This window comes from Protopterus annectens, chromosome 1.part0, assembly GCF_019279795.1.
Source record: "Protopterus annectens isolate FY-2018-M chromosome 1.part0, PAN1.0, whole genome shotgun sequence".
NCBI classification, from domain to species: domain Eukaryota; kingdom Metazoa; phylum Chordata; order Ceratodontiformes; family Protopteridae; genus Protopterus; species Protopterus annectens.
Window position 1 is genome coordinate 1,634,001,002 of NC_056725.1, and position 20,958 is coordinate 1,634,021,959.

The following is a 20,958-nucleotide window of genomic DNA, read 5'->3' on the forward strand; positions in this document are numbered from 1 at the left end:
TCGACATTATCAGATCGATGAAAGAGCGTTCGCTCTTTTCATTATGTGATAATGTAATATAGAGCCAGGTGCTCTGTTTGACATGTATGGGAAGTCTATTCCATTGCATGGGCAGTCTCTAGCTTATGAAACTGTCCCTCCAGCATGTTCTGTTGATTGTGGTAATGAGGTTGCGGTCCCTGGAGCGTGTGGTGCGGAGGGATTGGGATTTCTTTAGCTGTAGCATTTCTAACAGAGCTGGGTCAGACATGGCTTTGTAAGTCAAGCAGAGATCGCCTCTAAGTAGGCGATATGAGATAGAGAATAGTTGGAGTTTTTTGAGTCTGTCCATATAGGACAAGTGTTTAAGGCCTAGGATCCTCTTTGTGAGGTACTTTTGAGGCCTCTCCAGTTGTTGCAGGTGTCTAGTGAGGTACATGCCAATGAGGCATTGTACTCGATGATTGGCCTAATGAGGGAAGAGTAGAGGAAGACAATGACCTCTTTCTTCCTGGAGGACCTCCTTTGACTATTCTGATGGAGTAGCTCAAATCCCCTTGTACTCAGTAGCCTAACAGCTGCTCAGAAGTGACCTGTATCTCATTTTTCAATCCATTAAAGACCCAGTTCTGTTTGACCTCTTATTTCTTCACAAACTTAGAGACCCTACAAACATCTGTACTAGGGACCTAACGTTACACCAATAAATAAACAAGGCTCAATGGAGAGATAGGTTCCTAACTCAATGTATTCCCAGCCTATGGAACAGGTTACCAGCACAGGTCAAGCAGAGCACTTATTTGTCTACCTTTAGGTCTAGTCTAGTGTTGATGATGATTGGATGGACAGACATAAGCTTACACCAAAGCTTTCATGTATGTCCCTGCTTCATTTGGGAGGTGGACATTATTATCCATTTATAAAGGGAGGCAAGTGTCTGCATAAAAGTGTATATGTTTAGTTCTCTTATGATCTCTGTGATGGCTTGCCTAATATTGTTCTTATGTATAGCCACAAAACAAATGATGCTTACTCAGTAAAATGCAAAATAAGAAACAAACCAAATCATGTGATTGAATGTTGATTTTTTTTTTTTATTTGTCAGTCTTTATTATATGAAGGAATGGTTTTATTGTTGTTTATTGATCTGAGGAAGCTACATTTTGAAGCAAAAGCACTTATCACTTTATTAAAGTTTTATGCTTTGGATTTTGTTTGCCTATTGCCTTGTTGGTTTGTTGCTTTTTTCTTTTTACTGTATGTATGTCTATACATGCACACACACACACACACACATATATATATATATATATATATATATATATATGTGTGTGTGCGTATATATATATATATATATATATATATATATATATATATATATATATATATATGGTTCCCTTCAGAATTTCAAATTTCTAAAACCTCGAATTCCATATGGCGAGACTATATGATCACAGTTTTAGAACTTCAAAATTCAGAACAGAGATCCCTTTTCCTCTCTGTAGTGCAATCTCAGCGTTGGTATATTTATAGGACCACTATGTACTAATACACTTGTTTTCTCTTTTCCGAAGTGTTTTCCCCCCATCTTTTGATTGCAGCATTGTAGCGTATCCCTTCTGCTAGGAGAAATTATGATTTTCACTGTGTTTATCATCACCCGTTGTTATAGCTCTGATATGAGCCATCTTTAAGCAAAAAAAATTCTTGCAGAGCTGTTGAGAGCACATGGGTGCTCCAACCAGATGGTAATAACGCCCAGTGTTATTATTCACCTTTTCCTCAGCTGCTGCACAAGGACCACCCATAAACTGACTTCCCCAGTCCTTTCGCCCAAGGAACACCCCCAACCATTACTTTTGCATGAGATGTAGTCATTTTGATTTCTCTTGCCAATTAAAATGCAATGCTGACTTGCTGTGGGAACTACTCTATTCCATCTAGTTGCTGGACAAATCTGTTTTGTTGAGGGAGTGGGCCATCTTGCTAACGTACTGAAGGTTTCTGGACTGAAGTTTTTTTTGGTATAGGTATGTGCATCGCTTTTCTTGGTCAGATTGTGCACTGATATAAATATGTTGTGTTTCTTAGAAATCTGTATGCGATTGCTTGGAGTAACCTATTACAGCAGGCATCGCATAATAACGAGCCAAATATGCAGCAAGTGATTGGGTTTCCTTACTGGCTACACCCCATCTATTCATACCAAAAAACAAGAAAAGTTGGGACAGACTGAAGTTCTGAGGCAGAAATCTCATCATCCTGTGAAAATCTGTACCCAGGAGAGCTATGCCAGCAGTGTTTGTTTATTTATTTATTTATTTTTAGGTAATGTCCTGGATCTCCCACTCATAGAAATCTAACAGTACCATTATTTTACACTGGCTAAGCAAAACATTTGATGTTTAGCGAGTGTAAATAAGAAGACAAGAAATGTAAGATTGCCAAACACAAGCATGCGTGTGTGTTGGGGGGGTGTGACTGTATGCGTGTGTGAGTGTGAGTGAGATCGATGAAGCAGTTATTTTGCACTAGTTATTTATTTATTATTATTATTTATTTACTTATCTTGTTAAATGGCTATTTTGCTGTTTAGGGAGTATAAAATTGCGTGCGTGTTTTGGGGGTGGGGTTGACTGTATGCCTGCATGTGCGTATGAGTGAAATCGATGAAGCAGTTATTTTGGCACCTGTTATTTATTATTTATTTATTTCATTAAGCATCGTTTTTGCTGTTTAGGTAGTTTAAAAGTGGGCGCGTGTGTTGGGGGTGGGGTTTACTGTATGCCTGTCTGCATGAGAGCACGAGTGAGATGATCAAGCTGATAGATAACATACTATTGAGGCCGGGGTGATGGTAGGCTTCAAAGTCTCAACTGCCACATAAGCTCCTTCATTTCTAATTTCAGGGATTCAGTCCCCCCCCCCCCCAATTCACATAGTTCAACTGATCAATGATCATAAATGCAAAATCATGGCCAGGGTGATTGTAGAGATGACTTGCTAGGGCATTCTCCAGTTTAATCTTCTTCATGGCATATAAATGTTCGTACATGCGTTCATTCAATCTCCTGTCCGTCTTGCCCACATAAAAAGCTGGGCATGACAAACAAGAAGCGAGATACACCACGTGTGTCGATGCACAGTTGTATCTCTCTTTGATAAGGTACTTGATGTCCCTAATCATGAAATATGTGCCCGACCTCACATATCTACAATGTTTGCACATATTGCACTTATACATGCCAGCTCTTGGAGTCATGTTGCCACCTTTCCTTTCTAACATGTTCTTAATATTCAGACCCCTCCTGAATGTAATCTTCGGGGCCGGCCCTAAATTATTGGGTCCTGTTAGTTCAGTTGGCAACAAACCCCAATTTTTCTGGATGATGGACACTATAGCTCTAGCATCCATGCTAAAGGTAGTAATGAAACTGCAATGGTATACACCTCTAAGTTGGCTGTCACCCCTGGGGTAGCTAATCTCTGATACAGAGTGACCCAAAATGGGTTGAAAATAGCCCATTTCCCTTTTGGATCTAACCTCTAGACACAAATCCATAACCAACTCCTCAAGGTAGCCCCTACATAAAAACAAATTCGATATGAACCGGCACTCTTCCTGGAAGTCACCATCTCTTGAGACCATTCTGGCCGCCCTCACAAATTGGCCTTTTACTATTGATCTCTTCTGGAAGGCCGGATGTTCACTATCGAAATGCAAATAAGAATTGGAAAAAGTGGGCTTGCAATGAATTTTGCCTAAAAACTGGTTCTGGTTGCTGTCCTTGAATAATTCCACATCTAGGTATGCTATTCTGTCTGTGTCAAAAGTACAGGTAAACTTTAAGAAATGCGTGGACTTGTTGAACATCTCCACCAGGTCATTGGCCACCGAAGAGTCGCCCTTGAAGATGATACAAATGTCGTCCAAGAAACGGGTATATAAGGCTACTCGTTCTAGGAAGATAGAGTTGGTAAACAAGAATTCCTTCTCCCAATGGACCATGACCAAATTGGCCACACTCGCCCCACATAGTGTGCCCATGGGGACTCCAACTAACTGATGGAACCATCTATTGTTGAAGGAGAAGTAGTTACATGTTAAAATGATGTCCAATAGGTGTTTTACCATTGAAGTTTCACTCGCTGGTGCCTGCTTTGTGGTCATTTCCAACTCAATCCATTCCACCGCTACATCATGTGGAATGGATGAGTACAGGTCAACAACATCTACTGTCAAAAAGTGGTAATCAGGACTGTACAAAATGTTTTTCACCTTCCCCAAAAAGGACCAGGAATCCTTAGAAATATATGATTCACTAGCCACATATTTTTTTAGAATGTGATCCACGACTTTGGCTGCTGCGTATGTTACACTCCCTCTAGCACTCACCAAATGATGCATGGGAGGGTCTCTAATGTTTTTGTGGATTTTCGGGTTCCCGAACACAACGGGTACTCGAGGCGATGCACAGTAAATGAAGTTGAAAATTTCCTGGTCAATGGATTCATTAATAAACATGTCTTCATAATAAGACCGAACTCTTGCCAGATTTCCATTCAACTCATTCTTGGACACCTCTTGGTAAGTTTCAGAAGACAAAATTACTGACATTCTGTTGTTATAATCATCTATGTCCATTGCAACCAGGCTGCCTCCCTTGTCGGGTTGCATAATTCTGACTGAAGAGGCACATAATTCATCAAAATCCGCCCTTTCTTCTTTGGTAATATTAAAATGCATCACAAACCTAGACTGTAGTAAATGTCGAAAATCCAGATCACACATTTGCTCAAATACCCCCAACATAGGGTGGATAGGTGGATTATATGTGCTAGGTACATGAAAGGTATTATTTTGGTACTCATGGTCCCCCATCAACAAACATAAGTTTAATTTCCTGACAAACAATTTAAGATCCAAAAGGGATCTGGCCACACAGGTTCTTCTAGATGGAACATAAAAAATTATTTTAGCCCGGAAATCAACTAATGTCTGGGTAAACTTAAAATGAGAAAATTTATAAATATGAAAGTCCATCCCCGAGTTGGAAATTACTTCAAATGTGGTCTGCTCAGGGCCGGGGCACCCTACTCCACTTACATTTGATTCCTCCTTGTCCTGTATCTGAACTTGGTCTTCCGGTTCGAAGCCTGTTGGGGAGAAGAGGCTGGATCCCGAAAATTTGCCCCATCCAAACCAGAACTAGGGTTCCCCAAATAGTTAGTTGGAGTCGCTGGCTCACGTCTTCCCTTGGGGTTGGCATGTCCAACCCTCCTATCACCAGTCTCTTCCTCCAGTACTGAACTACTCGGCAAAGATCCAAGATTCATGGAAGTATTAGGACCATTCGAAGGGGCAGGAACTCCACCTTCTCGCCCCTTAAAGTTGCCTTGCGATTTAGGGGGTTTTGGGTAAGCTACCCCCTCTCTGTAAGCCTTGATATCTCGATGTAATTTTCTAATCTTGGTTGAGGTAATTTTGGAAATATACTCATCAATACTGGAGTATATCCTCCCATAGTCAAATTTATATCTAGGAAATTTATTGTCTGACTTAATAACCTCATCCAAGTCCGCAATTTCTCTAGTTAGGGATGAGATTGCTTCCTGGTAGTGTGTACTAATAAGGTCAATCAATTCAGATCTATGCCTATCGAACATAGAGAGGAGGTCCGCATGAAATTTAGATCCTTCCTCTAAACCCGTGGGATACTGCCAAGAACATAGCCCCTTGGGTACTATCTTCACACGCCGACACTCTCCAAAATAAGAAACTTCCAGTTGCAATTTTCTTAACTTAACTAATTTCTGGTGAAAAGCATTGAGTTTAGAAGAAAGGTCATTGCCTTCAGGTGTGTTGGATACTGGACCAGCTGATCCATAGTCGGTGGACAGCTGGAATGGTCGACTCAACCATTGATTCAAGTTAAAATGAACATTGCTTTGCCTCCTCCCCTCTGGGGGATTATAAGGTGGAAGTACGACTCCTCTTTCGCATTCAAGGTTGCATCAGATGGCCTGATGTCGGCTCCTCCCAACCCCTGGCTTAATCCAGTGCTTGGGGCTCCTGGGTCACCCATCCTGGAACCTACTTCACTATTATGTGGTAGCAGGATTTGCAAACCAAAATGGTCTGGACTAGGGAGCTGTAAACCCTTAGAATTCAACCCGCTGCACGGCTGCGTAGTTTCAGATATCACATCCAATCGTTGAGACAGCATATCGACTTTCTGAGTGAGAAAATTAATAAGCATAGTAAGATCAATGTGCAGCCATCTTTGGAGTCCATTCTTGACAGAAACATTATGATTCTAAGATGGAATGTATTGACAGCTAGGCTTCATCTAGGGTGTCTAAGCTTTAAAGCTGATTGTCTCATGAAGACACTTCAAAGATTCTGGTACATTTAGAAGAGAGAGATAGCATATGGATGAGATTTGTATCCCTTTTATGTCCTCACAGTAATTGTTTATATAGGTTCATAGGTTCATAGGTTCATACTAGGCTATCTGCCCGAGGGCATTTACAAGCCTAGCCCATCGTTTTGTGGCTTACGCCACCCCTTTAGTATGGGGAACTATACCCATTATTTTGCTGTGCCTCTGTCGAGCAGTGACACTGAGGTAATCCCTGGGGTATATCTGCGATCTCCCATCCATTGGTCAAGATTTCTCTTGAACAAGGCCAGTGAGGTGCTCTGCCTCACATGTACCGGGATTTTGTTCCACAGCATAGGGAGTCTTTGGGTGATGAATCTATCCCTCCAGCACGTCCTATTAATAGCCGTGTCAAGGTTTAAGTCTCCGCCCTTGTGGCTCTGATGGATCTAGATTTTTGAGGTGAAGCATATTCATCAAATCTGGGTTTGACATGGCCTTGTATGTTAGGCAAAGGTCACCTCTGAGCAAGCGGTGGCGACTGAATAGAGCTGGAGTTCTTTCAGTCGGGCAGCATAGGACAGTTTTGAGACCCTTTATCCTTTTGGTGAGGAACTTTGTGCCCTCTCCAGCTGCTGCAAGTGTCTGGTCAGATACATTCCGAATGGGGCATTGTACTCAATTATTGGTCTGATGAGTGATGAGTAAAGGGAGACTATGACCTCCCTTGATCTAGATGAGAATCCCTTCATGATAAGGTGGGCAATGTAGAAGGTCTTCCTAACTACTTTAGCTACATGGGTGTCGAATGACAGACTACTATCAACCTGGGTCCCCAGGTCCCTGATAACTTCTTCTGTGCTCAGTGGATTGCCACCTATTTGGTAGCTAGGGGTAACCTTGTTTTTCCCGAAGGGTATGACTATGCATTTTTGGCATTTAACTTTAGGCCGTGGCTCTGGCACCAGTTATCCGCTTCTGTGAGACCCTTCTGAAGGATATCTGTGTCAGATGTGTTTTCTACTATGGCGCCCAGTTTGCAGTCATCTGCAAACTTTGTCAGCCATAACCCTCCTGTGTTTGCTTGTACTGAAAAGTAGATGCCAAACAAGAGTGGGCCCAGGACTGAGCCCTGTGGGACACCACTTGTGACAGGCTTTGAGTCTGACATGGCGCCAGCAACCCTGACCCTGTGGGTTCTGTCACTCAGCCAGTTTGCAACCCATCTTGTGATGTATGGGTTGACATTTAAGCTGATGAGTTTTTCAATGATACCCGAGTGGGGTATTGTATCGAAGGCCTTAGCCAGATCGAGGTAGGCTGTATGGACTGCCTTTCCCTCATCAATGGCTTTGGTGACTGTTTCGAAAAAGTCAACCAAGTTTAAAAGGCATGATCTGCCTTTGACAAAGCCAAACTGGGTTGGATCCAAAGTCTGCAAATTCCCTATGTCTTTATTTATGAGGTCCATTATGATCCTCTCCATGGCTTTGCAGATAAGACTTGTCAAGCTAATGGGCCGGTGATTTCCAGGGTCGGTGGAGGCACCGCCTTTGTGAAGTGGTACCACAGTTGCAGTGCGCCACTCCCTGGGTACGTATCCAGAGGTAAGACTTTGATTAAACAGCTGTCCTAGCTGTGGGTTTAATTCCTCATTGAGTTCATGGAGCACACAGCCGGGGACACCATCAGGTCCCATGGATGCTGTGTTTTTTGCTTTGGAGAGAGCAGTTCTCACTTGGGCGCTGGAGATGTTTGGGGGGCTGCAATCGTTTGGTATAGATATCTCTCCTTTGGGGAGGGGAGAAGTTTGCACTGAACCTGTCAGCCAGTATGTTGGCAATGTCTGTAGGATCAGTAATCTTCACATCATTTTGAACTAGCTCTGAGCATATCTGGGAGTTTCCTCCCAGGTTTCTAACATAGCTAAAGAAGGCCTTATGATTGTCTTTTGAGTCTTTAGCTATTTTTCTCTCGAAATTTGCTTTGGATGATTTTATGAGAGCTCTTAGTTTTTACTTATAGTGATCAAGGGTGTCTTACCTTTTAAGGATTTTGCTCTATCTTGTAGTAGCTTCCTCCTTTTGTTGTAGAGTTTGTTTATGGCTGGGGTCCACCAGACTGGACGCTTGCCTTTGGTACAAAGAGTCTTTGTTTTGCTTGGGATTGCCTTATCCATGCAGTCCTGCAGGTGCTGGTAGAAGGCATTTGTAAGTGATTCAGCGGCTTGGGTACTGTTTTCCGCCGCTCGGGGCCTTAAAGGAGACCACACTAGTCTTTAGAAGTGTGAAGTCGGCTTTTGAGAAGTTCTTTACTGTGGTCTTTTTATTTCAGGTGGGGGTGGGATGAGGACCTCCAGCGAGATTAGTTTGTGGTCTGATCTCACCAGTGAGGGGTACACCTCCGGTGTTGAACATTGTGCTCCCATGTTCGTGATGATGAGATCAAGTATGCTATCTCCTCTTGTGGGGATGGTGACTAGTTGTTCCATGGCATTTGAGTTTATGAATTCCAGGAACTTTTGGGCTAGGGTGTTTGGGCTTGAGTAGTGTTCCCAGTCTATATTAGGGTAATTGAAGTCACCTAGTATGATGGTGTTTGGTGATACATTTATCCTCTCTAGTGTTTTCAGGAAGGCCATGTGAGGTTCCTGAGTTTGTGAGGGTGGCCTGTAACATGCTACAATTTGCAGAGCAGTCTTGCCTATGGTTAATTGCACCTGGATGGTCTCCGATGCATCGTGCGTTGCCACCAGTCTTGAGGTGTGGGTGTCCTTGATGAATATGGATACCCCTCCTTTCTTGGTATTGTCCGGATTTTGGGGCGGAACGCATGATATGAGGTAAAACCTGATAGCGCTGGGGTGCTCTCAGGAGCCTTGAACCAGGTTTCTGTCACAGCACAGACATCGATGTTCTCCATACTGAGAAGGGCCTCGAGTGCGTGCATTTTGAGATTTAGACTTCTGGCATTGAGCAGCATTACCCTTAGTTTTTTTCCTTTTTGTGTTCTAGGGTGGTAGGTTTAGAATTTGAGCCTTGCCTAAAAAGGCACTATGGGGTGGCAAGAGCCTTTGCCAATATCCGGAATCCCAGGGTGACAGGTGCAAGCCGTCCCTTGTGAAGCAGCGTGGCTTGTCCAGCATGTCATCCCAGGCAGACAGACACTGGATCCCCTTTGAATGACACCAGTGTTTAAGCCAATTGTTAAAGCTGATCATCTTATCTCTGTATTGTGGCATCATTCTTGGTGAAGGTAGGATACTGCCAAAGGTCAGGGTCATACCTGCCTGGGCTACATAATCAGAGAGCTCCTCAATGTCTCTTTTCATGTAGTCCAAGGAGGTACGTCTCAGGTCGTTTACACCAGCGTGGACAATGACTGAGTCATATTTGTACCTGCTGTTGAGAGACCTGAGTGCTTGCGTTATGTGGCGGATTCTAGCGCCCGACAGGCAATACTGGAGTATACGTTTATTAAACCAGTCTTTACAATGAAGTTTATCGAATTAGTTATTTATAATGGAGATTAATCTTTTTATTTTGTGTGGATTATAAGTTACAAGTGTATGACATTACGAGGAATAATATCCGTGGTTACCCCATAGCTTGGTGTGTATACGTTCAGTGACTTTCATATATATATATATATATATATATATATATATATATATATATATATATGGGTCCCCTTCAGTAGATATAGAACATATAACAAGTTCGAACCTCAAATGGCCGAGACCATATGTTCAAATTTGTAAATGTTCAATCCGTTTGTGGAACGGGAAGATTTCCCTTTTCTGCAATGTAGTGCGATCTCAGAGTTGGTATATTTAAGTAAGGGGGTGGGGGGGTGCAGCTGCTACAGACATTTAATTTTGTTTTTTGTTGTTTTTTTCTTTTTTTACTTCAGTGTTCGATTCAAACTATTACAAGTTCGAACATACGGTCTCAGCCATATGTGGTTTGAACTTGTAATATGTTTGATCTACTAAAGTAGATCCATATATATATATATATTATATATATATATATATATATATATATATATATATATATATATATATATATATTTATTTTTTTTTTTTAAGAAATGTAATAAAATAACATAGTCTGCTTTTTTACTGAAGGAAGAGTTAAGAGTTAAAGCAGTATGTCTTTTTACTCTATAAGGGTACAGATTATTTTTACAACCATAGTAAATATCGACTATAGTCCTGTCTTTGGTCTCTTGCATTACTGAAGAGGCCGTCATTTTATTTCTTCTAGACCAGTTTTCAAGTGTTTTAATGTTCTTACTTTATGTTGCATTTTACATCCTGCTAGTTATTTATTGTAATCTTTCAGCAAGAATTTCTTTGTTACAGTTATTGGCTGTGGTATCTTCTGTGTTGAGTCTGCATGCCTGTCCTGTGGTCATGTGGGTTTTCTCTGGATGCTCTGGTTTCCTTCCACATTCTATAAATGTGATAGTTCAACTGACAGCTTATAAATAGTCTGCAGGTATGTCAGCATGTATGATACAGAAGAAAGACTTGGTAATTTGCTTCCACCCTCACCCTCTTTGCCATGGATGGCAGTGGCTGTTCATGAGGTCACTATAGGAGTCAGCTGCAACTTGTAAGCATGGACAGAGCCACTTATAGTTCCACAGCATTATTTTAAAGCTTATTTGTCACTGAATCCACATACTTTTTTCTTTATTTATTTTTTTTCATTTCAGTTCTCTGTTATTCTAAGAGCTGACTTCTTTCTTTTTCCTCATATTTCATCACTTACTCCATGAATGCAACCTCTAAGGTTTCCAAGTCTAGAGTTTTATAGCCTGCTGATGCACCATCAGTCTGTCCATCTGCCTATTACACTATGAATGCTTCATACACTCAAGATGATAACTTACACAGTCCAGCTTTTTGACACAGAGGGAAGACGTCCTTACCCATGTTTGATCAGTGGCACCAGTACCTAAAAGGATAGGTGGAAGAAGAAAATGGGCTTGAATGGTGAATGTCAGCTCAGACATTCTAGGGGAAGAGAGGTGCCTTGGCCTCTTACCTTGGTTAACATACCAGAGAGTAATTGACCAGTCATGGAAGAGGCTAAGCAAGGTCTTACTTCTAGCTGTTTATTCCCCTAAGATGGGAAGGCAGGTTTGGCAGGGAATATGCACATCTCTCCACTAGCCAGGCAGTTATCACAAGTTAGTGAACTGCCTAGTAGAAGAGACAATAGGCTGCTGTATAGAATCTGTAGGCCACCACCCCCCACCACCAAATCTTGTTGCAGGAGAATGTATGGGGGCAGTCAGTCTTCCCTGGCAAGAAAGAATGGGCTCTAGATCTCTCACCTGTCCTTGGGATGTCTTGCCCCCTCCCCTGCAGACAAATGGGCTGGTTAGTTGCAGTTCAGATAGCCATTTGGAAAAGATCCTTTGGAGATGGGGGAAAGAGGAAAAAAAGCTGATCAATTATGCAGTACTTAATTGTTTGGTTATTAATGTTATGGCCTGCAAATTTTCCTCTTTCTTCAGTGGTTATATTACTCCACTGCTGTGAGATATGCACTATTGGTCAGTTTTTAAAATTGTAGTATTTAGCCTGTGATGCAGAAGGATGTAGTCCTGACCACAACTCATGTAACGGGAGTTCAGTTAGCAGTCCTGGCACAAAAGGATCCAGGCAGGAAGGGAGAAGGAGTGAATTGGGTGTGGCCTGCTTGCCACTCCTGGGGAAGGGGGAGGAAAGTTGAGTATGCATTGGAGAACACAATAAACATATGAAGAAATGCAGTTTATTGTTGCTAGCAATATCCCTTACGGAGGTGAGAGGCGACTAGTGTGGTCAGCTCATTGCACATTTCCCTTAGGCTAATTAGATGAGCACCTGCGAGGAGTTAGGGTAATAATAGTAAAAACACTTTAACCACCTCAATGGCTGCCTTAGTGATGGCACCTCTTAGCTGACTGTTGCTCTTGGTGGTCAGAAAATGGATGGTTCAATTGGCTAAGAGCAGGCTGATGATCTGCAGACAGTGGAGGCAAAGAACCCCCCCCAAAAAAAATAATTCTTAATAACCATGACTTACACAGTCTGAGTCCCATTGTTTGCAGAAGATTCTGTCCTTTTTGTCCACCTCCCCCCATGTTTCACCCAGTAAAGGGATGCTAGTCATTCCAAGGACAAGGCTTGAGACCTCAGGTTGGTGGTCCTTTGCCTTCTTTGCTCAATTCTTGTGGAATTGCCTATCTTCCTATATTATTGTTTTGTTCTGCACATTGCTTAGATATCGGTGTTTATTTAAATAAAGATTAACATTTTTGAGGTAGTAAAGTACCTTATGTATAGGGTTCATAGTTTCATAGGTTGGTACTAGGCTATCGGCCCTAGGGCCTATACAAGCCTAGCCATAACAATTCCCTGGATATTTCTTCCCACAATATTTACTTCTCTGGACCCCTGTCTAGCAGGGCGACTGACATGATCCCCGGGGTGAATTTCCTATCTCCCATCCAATCATCAAGGTTCCTTTTGAAGAGGGCCAATGAGGCACTCTGCTTGACATGTATGGGCAGTTAATTCCAGAGTATGGGGAGTCTCTGGGTCAGGAACCTATCCCTCCAGCATGTTTTGGTCATTGTGATGACAAGGTTTAGCTCCCTGGAGCGTGTGGCTCTGAGGGATTGGGATTTCTTTAAGTGGAGCTTGTCCAACTGCTCAGGGTTTGACATGGCCTTGTATGTTAAGCAGAGATCGCCTCTGAGTAGACGATATGCCACAGGGTATAGCTGGAGTTTTTTTAGACAATCAGCATATGGCATCTGCTTTAGGCCTGTGATTCTTTTAGTGAGGTATTTCTGTGGCCTTTCCAGCTGTTGCAGATGTCTTGTGAGGTACATACCAAACAGAGCATTATACTCTATAGTGGGTCTAATGAGGGCTGAGTACAGTGGGACAATGACCTCCTTTTTTTCTGGATGAAAAGTCCTTAGTGATGAGGTGTGCCACATAGAAGGATTTCCTGACTGTTGTGGTGATGTGGTTATCGAAAGTGAGACCACTGTCCACCTGTGTCCCTAAGTCTCTCATCACACTTTCGATGTTTAGTGTCCTGCCACCTATGTGGTAATTCATGGGTACATGTTTTTTTCCAAAGGGGATAACTATACATTTCTTGGCATTAAGCTTGAGCCCGTGGCTCTGGCACCAGGCATCTGTTTCTGTAAGGCCCTTTTGTAGAATATCCATATCATTTGGGGATTCAATAATGGCTCCCAGTTTGCAGTCATCTGCAAACTTTGTTAGCCAGAGTCCCTTAGTGTTGGCCTGTACTTCAGAGAAGTAGATGCCAAACAAGAGTGGTCCCAGGACTGAACCCTGAGGTACTCCACTTGTCACTTGTCTGGAGCTGGATTTGGAGTCGGCTACTTTTACAATCTGGGTTCTGTCAGTAAGCCAGTTGCCAACCCATCGAGTGACGTAGGGATTTATGCCCAGCTTAGTAAGTTTATCTATGATTCCAGAGTGGGGGATGGTGGCGAAGGCCTTGGCGAGGTCCAGATAGGCTGTGTGTACCGCCTTACCCTCATCCACAGTTCTGGAGACTGATTCAAAGAAGTCAGTCAGATTCAGGAAACAAGATTCGCCCTTCACAAACCCAAACTGGGTGGGGTCCAGTGTTTGAAGGTTGCCAATGTCTTTGTTTATAAGTTCCATGATAATGCGTTCCATGCCCTTGCAGATTAGGCTTGTCAGACTGATGGGATGGTAGTTCCCGGGATACAAGGTGGATTCCCCCTTGTGGAGTAGGATAACTGTAGCTGTGCGCCACTCAGTGGGTACGTAGTCTGAGGTGAGGCTATGATTAAACATGACACTTAGGTGAGGTGCCAGTTCATTTTGTAGTTCATGTAGTACAGCCTGGGATGTCATCTGGTCCCATGGATGCTGTATTCTTAGCTTTGGAGGTTTCTACCTGTGTGGCCGTGATTACCGAAATTTGGCAATCTTTTGGTATTGAGATGGGCCCTTTAGGGGGTGAGAGGGGGGGTGAAGTTGGCACTAAATCGAACTGCCAGGATATTGGCAATATCCTTGGGATCAGTATATTTAATGCCATTCTGTTGTAGCTCAGAGCAGATCTGAGCATTGCCATTTAGAATCTTGACATAACTATAGAATGCCTTGTGGTTGTCTTTGAAATCTTTGGCAATTTTATTTTCGTAACTAGCTTTTGAGGATTTTATGAGGGATCACAGCTTCTTACTGAGGCTGGTGAGGGAGTTTTTTGCATCCTGGTTTTTTCCTCTTTTCTGCAACAGTTTCTTCCTTCTGTTGTATAGTTTTTTATAGCAGGGGACCACCAGATTGGCTTCCTTTTTTTGGAGAAGAGCATCTTGGTTCTATTTGGGATGGCACGATTCATGTACGAGTGGATGTGCTCGTACAGTGCGTTAGTGTAGGATTCTGCAGTCAAACTTTCAGATCCCATCTGCATGGGTGTTGTAAAGTTTGTCACTTCTGACTTCAGTAGCATGAAGTTGGCTTTGGAGAAGTTTTTTAAAGATATCTCCTTACTGGGGGATGGGGGTGGAATGTGGATGCCAAGGGCGATTTGCTTGTGGTCAGACCTGAACAATGGGGAGGTGACCACTGGTGTGGAGCATCTATCTCCCATGTTGGTAATGACCAGGTCTAGGATATTGGAGCCCCTGGAGAGACAATGGATTAGTTGATCCAGGGCGTTGGAATTTATGAATTCCAAGAACCGTTGGGAAAAGGAGTTGGTACCTGAGTAGTTTTCCCAGTTAATGGCAGGGTAGTTGAAATCACCCAGTATTAGGGTGTTTGGTTGTATCTTAATATTTTCCAGTATGTTTAGAAAGGTGTAGTGAGAATCTTGGGGCATGGTGGGGGATCTGTAGCAAGCTACAATTTGGATTGCAGTCTTATCTAGTGTTAGTTGCACCTGGAGAATTTCAGATGCATTGTGTTGGGCAACTAGCCTGGAGGTGTGAATATCCTTGGTGAATATGGACACTCCTCCACCTTTAGTGTTTCAGTCTTAGTTTTGTGGCCAAAAAGTGTGGTAAGAGTTGTAGCCTGGTATTGCAGGGGTGCTCTCTGGAGCCTTCAACCAGGTCTCAGTTACTGCACAGATATCGATGTTCTCCATTTTTAGGAGTGCCTCGAGAGAGTGCATTTTGAGGTTTAGAGTTCTAGCATTGAGTAGCATTACCTTCAGATTTTGCATGCTTGTGTCTGTTATGGTGGTGGTTTTATCCTTTGAAACTTGCCTAAAAAAGGCACTATAGGGGTGGCAAGAGCTTTAGCCAGTAACCTGAATCCCAGGGCTGACAGGTGCAGACCATCTCTGGCAAAGCATCGTGGTTTGCCGATCATGTCTTCCCAGGCAGACAAATACTGGATGACACCAGAAGCTTAGCCAATTGTTGAAGTCAATCATTTTGTCCTTATACTGTGGTATCATTCTGGGCGAAGGCAGGATGCTACTCAGGGCTAGGGTCATACCTGCCTGGGCCACATGATCCAAGAACTCTTCCATGTCTCTTTTCATGTAGTCCAATGAGGTACGTCTCAAGTCATTCACTCCAGCATGGACAATGACAAAGTCATATTTGTACTTGTGGAGTGACTTGAGTACATGCGTTATGTGGCGGATCCTGGCACCTGACAGGCAGCTGACTTGTTCAGCCTGGTGAGTGGGACATCAGTGTGCCTGACTATAGAGTCACCTATGACTAAAGTGTTGGGAACATATATAGCATCTTGTTCAGTGTAAACATCAATATATTGTATTATGGAAATATTTTATAGACAAAGTTATATAAAACTGGTCAGTTTTTTTCTGTCATTCCGTAATTTCTATTTTCTATAACATAACCATTCAGGCTTACAAAATTGCAGAATGCTTACTGTTAGTGGAATCCACTTGGTAAGGGTGTCATTGTTTTCTAAATTTCAATATCTCATTGCATTACATGAGGCATTTTTAGCTTCACTGCCTGCATGAATAGCTGTGTGGGCTCCACCAGATCAAAAATTAATTTGGTTTACAAGTTCAGGGATTCCTTTTTGAGAAATTCATTGACTACTAGCCTAGCCATCACTTTTACTTTCTCCATCATGGACTGTGTTCTGTCTACCTGTGCTTTTATTCAGTGGCCTTACCCTCACTACAGTCATTAAGGTTCTTAGTATGGCTCAAAGGCAAATCTTCAGGAATCTCCTGCTAGCATAGACTTTATTATTTTTGGAAATAATTTGTAGAGCATTTAGGTTATCTTTTGAGGCTGCTAAGATAATGGGAAGATTGTATTCTAGTTGTGCTAATAACTTCCCTTTCCCAGTTATAATGTTCCCTTCAGGGGAAAGGAAGTGTGAAATCTATTTTTTCCAGAATAAAAATTTGTTAATTTACATGAAACAAAGCCCCTCCCAAACCCTCTTCAAACGCAACCTAGATTAACGGATGGGTGATTGTAAATTACTGATGGGTTGGTGCCCATGTCTCTCCTGGATAGAGGAAGTCAATATTAACTACTATAGACCCTTACCTCTGTAAACATCATTCAACTAACCACTGACAATTGGGGCACCTCAGGATAAATATGGCAGTTGTCTTAGTAACCTCCTATAAACCTATAAACCTATAACCTTAGACTTTGCAATTACAATATTGCATTGAAAGTTAAATTTTTGATCACTCCAAATTCAAAGGTAGTGCAAATATTACGTTGTTTTTAAGGGTTGTTAGTTACTGCAAGTAATACACTAGTCCTGTGAGGACCAGATTAGTTTCTACTGAGGGGTTTCTACTGAGGGCTAAAGATTGCTCCCTTTTTTTTTTAAGCAGCCTATTATTGATAACCCATTTTGAGAGTTGTTGAGTGTTGAATTATGTTTTAATTATAGAACAAGAATGGTTAAAATGATAAATGATCATATCATCAGTGTGCAGTATAACTGATAGCATAGGAAGGTCAGAAGGGTATTTACTGACAAAAAGGGAGAATAGAATAGAAGACAATATGGAGTCTAAGGAACAGCTTAGTTTAGTAATTATGTTGAAAAGGCTGATAACTGTATTTGAATTTTGGGTTTCTTTCTGGAGAAAAATAAAATCTGAAAACTGAAGGAGGGTTTGGTTACTGAATAATGTTGGCCTTAGAGAGTTGAGCAATTTGGATTGCTCAACAATATCAAATACTTTGATTAGGTTAGTGAAGACTGACCCACAACAAAATCTCTCTTCTTAATGGAATGAGCTTGGGCCTCTGTTCTTCTGACTCTGTTGTTTGCCAACCTTTATTTAGTTTAGTTCTCCATAGTCATCTGTCTATTTTCCTCATACTGCCTGTTTGCTATATGCCCTCCACACTTCTATAAAGCAACTTTAAGAACAACAGTGTTCTTGTATGTTTTTTTTTCTGTTGCAGTCAGTCTTGATGTATTCTCAGTGTTCAACTTTTCTTTTAGAGTTTTTTAGTATTTCTACTTAATTTTGTCAAAGCCTGTCTTCCTATAGGCCAGAGCTCTCCATTTTGATTGCCTTGAATATTTCATAATTTTGATGGTGAAGTAACAATAGTCTCTGGATATCAGTCATTCAAACATAGCTGCCTATTTCCAGGTCTAGTATTCTGTCCCTCTTCCCAGTCCCACTAGTAATTAAAGTAACAGTGGTTTATTGTGCTGATGGGTGAGTCTTACAGTATATCACCTGTAGGTGCTGTTGGAGGTAATAGATGTGCTTTCTATAGATAGTATATTACTAGCTTCAGATTAGCAAAAATGACAACAGCAGTGTTCAGGTCATAGAAAATATCATTACATTAATAAGAATTAGGCACGTTGCAACTACACTGTAACTCCATAAGCAGTAGCACTGAGGCTGTTTGTCAAACTGTGTGGGTCTGTAATTTGTATGTTTCACCGCTAAACTAGTATGATGTTAAACAACAAGTAACCAACAAAGTCTTGCTGTAAATTGTTTCCCCTTCAGGACTTGTGTTTGCAAGATATGACAAAACCTGGAAGGAGCAGAGAAGATTTGCTCTTACAACATTAAGAAACTTTGGGATGGGAAAAAAATCTGTGGAGGAACAGATTGGGGAAGAGGCAATGTATTTGTGCAGAGGCTTTCAGAATGAAAAAGGTAAGCGAATTTTGAAATAGTTGTAGTTAATACATACTGTAAAGTGTAATCAGTGTAAATATCTGTCCATTACTATGTTTCATATTGTATGTATAGCTGATGTTTGCTGCAGTATGTATTATTTGCTATTGTGTGTGTATTCAATTGTTCTTCATGTACTCTGCTGCTCATTTCTTGTTCTGTGGAGCTTTTCTCCCCTGGCCTCTACTGAAAAAAGACCTGTGTCCAGTTGAAATTTCCCGGTAAACAAATGTAAATAAATAATAAATAAATAAAAATAAATAAGTGTGGCTTTATTTAGGAATATAAGAATGTTTTACCTGGTTGAGTCAGTAAATAAAAGTGTTACAGGTTCAGTGATGTCCTCTTACCCAAAAACATTTACTACAGAACTCTTTCCCTCTTCAAATGCAAATCACACACACACACACACACACACACACACACATATATATATATATATATATATATATATATATATATACACACATATATATATATATATACACACATGTATATATATATATATATATATATATATATATATATATATATATATGCATACACACACAATATATATATATATATATATATATATATATATATATATAGACACACACACACACACACAGACACACACACACACACACACACACACACACACACACTGAGTTGTATATATAATATCTTTCTTTTAAGGTTTTTGTATTACTACACATGACTGCTAAACTGATCTAGTGTCTCAGGCGTTGGTTAAGTACTATGAAAAAGCATGGACAAATGAAAAAATGTGTAGGCAATAAAATGTTTACTTGTGGCAGGACCACGCATTGCCTCTCCATGGGTCCCTGTATGTCTCTGCACCATTTATAATACCAAATTCCAAAGCTGCTGCATGTTAATAAAGAAGGTAAAGTCCCAATATGGCAATGACTGGTGACTTTAAGCATTTATTGTCACAGTTAGAATTTACTTGATGAAAACATATATTTTTGATCAGTGAAATGCCATAATTATTCATGCCTGAAGAATTATGCACAAACTGAAAAATGTGGCATAAACAATGGTCAATGACAATGAACTGAATAACTGAATACCAGCTGGCAGAATGGACAATATACTTATTTTATTGTCTATATCTCTGTATCTGTCTATTCAGTTTTTATTGACCAGGTTGTTCTACTAGATTGTGATGTATTTTTAGGTGAGGCCAGTGGTGGTATTTATACTGACCAGTGAAACGTTGGGCAAGCCACTAGTGAAATTCCCCTACTCTTTTCAAAAAGTGCCATAGAATCTTTTCCATCCACTTAAGCTACTACTAACACTGATAAAAGAGACCTTGGTTTAAAATCTTGTGCAAAGGGCAACAGGTCAGGAGTGCACCATGCTCTTATATTGTACTGCAGTGTCAGTGTTTGAAAAGTAATCAAGTATGGGAACAGAACCCACAGACGTGTGATCTTCCACCTTTAAAGTCTGCATTATTCAATGTTTGCTTGAATGATTTGTTACTTCTGATCTTCAGTTGTGTTGAAAGGAATGATATCAAGAAATCTTCAGTAGTGTAGTGAAATATATAGCACAGCACAGCTTTACACAGATTATTATGATTGGGTCTCTGATCATATCCAACATGTTGTGTGTTCATGAAATTGATGTCAAGAAGTTCATCTCAAGATTAGAGTGACACTAACCTTAATATCTCTTCAGGAGCACAGGATTAGTTGGATATGATCAGGAAAACCTGATTATAATTCTTTCTAATGCTTGGAGCTTTAGCTGCTCCAATGCATTGCCAGTTAAGAGAGAAAAAGGTGTAGGAGATCAAAGTTTTACAGCATTTAAAATTGTAAGGCACTTTTTGTTGTCACCAGTAGGAGTCAGAAGCAAAGTGTACCTCTGGTCAAGCAACAGCTTTAAAAGCTGTGAAACACTTTGCTTTGGTACGCTTTTTTATGCGCAGCAGTGCAAAGCTTATTAAAATTCTTAAAGCTGGTAACCCCTTCAACTGCTTATGGTGCTGTTCTGTGATGGCTGCTGTGTGTGCTAAAGCACAAGACTAGAGCAAAGGAGCAGTTACCCCTCCATATAAGGGCATTGCCCCAAATAAACTACTGCACCCACAGGTGTTACCTATTCAAAAGTTATGGTTAAACATGCTAAAAGTACACACTAGAATCTGTGCTCCCTCTTGCACAGATACTATTTGCCATTGTCCTGTCTCCATTTCCCTCCCAGATATGAAAAACAACTTGCAGGCTGCCAGTTAACTAAGTTGGTTAGCTAACTTAACCGTAAGAAAAAAATTGCACTGGCTATGCTTAAATAAATACACTAAATATTATATTTAATGCACTGAAGTACTAAGGATATGGAGGCAACTACTTATAAAACTAGTCACGTAACACAGTTTCAAACTT

The 20,958-nt window shown here is 41.1% G+C and overlaps 1 protein-coding gene across 1 annotated transcript in view; it reads left to right on the top strand.

Annotated features, from left to right (window-relative positions):
* Positions 1–20,958, top strand: part of LOC122804258 (cytochrome P450 2D15-like) — a 520,756-nt gene that overhangs the window by 88,762 nt on the left and 411,036 nt on the right. The window contains exon 3 of the mRNA XM_044074061.1: positions 18,383–18,541. Coding sequence (XP_043929996.1) covers positions 18,383–18,541 — 159 coding nt within the window. The remainder of the gene's footprint in view (positions 1–18,382; positions 18,542–20,958) is intronic.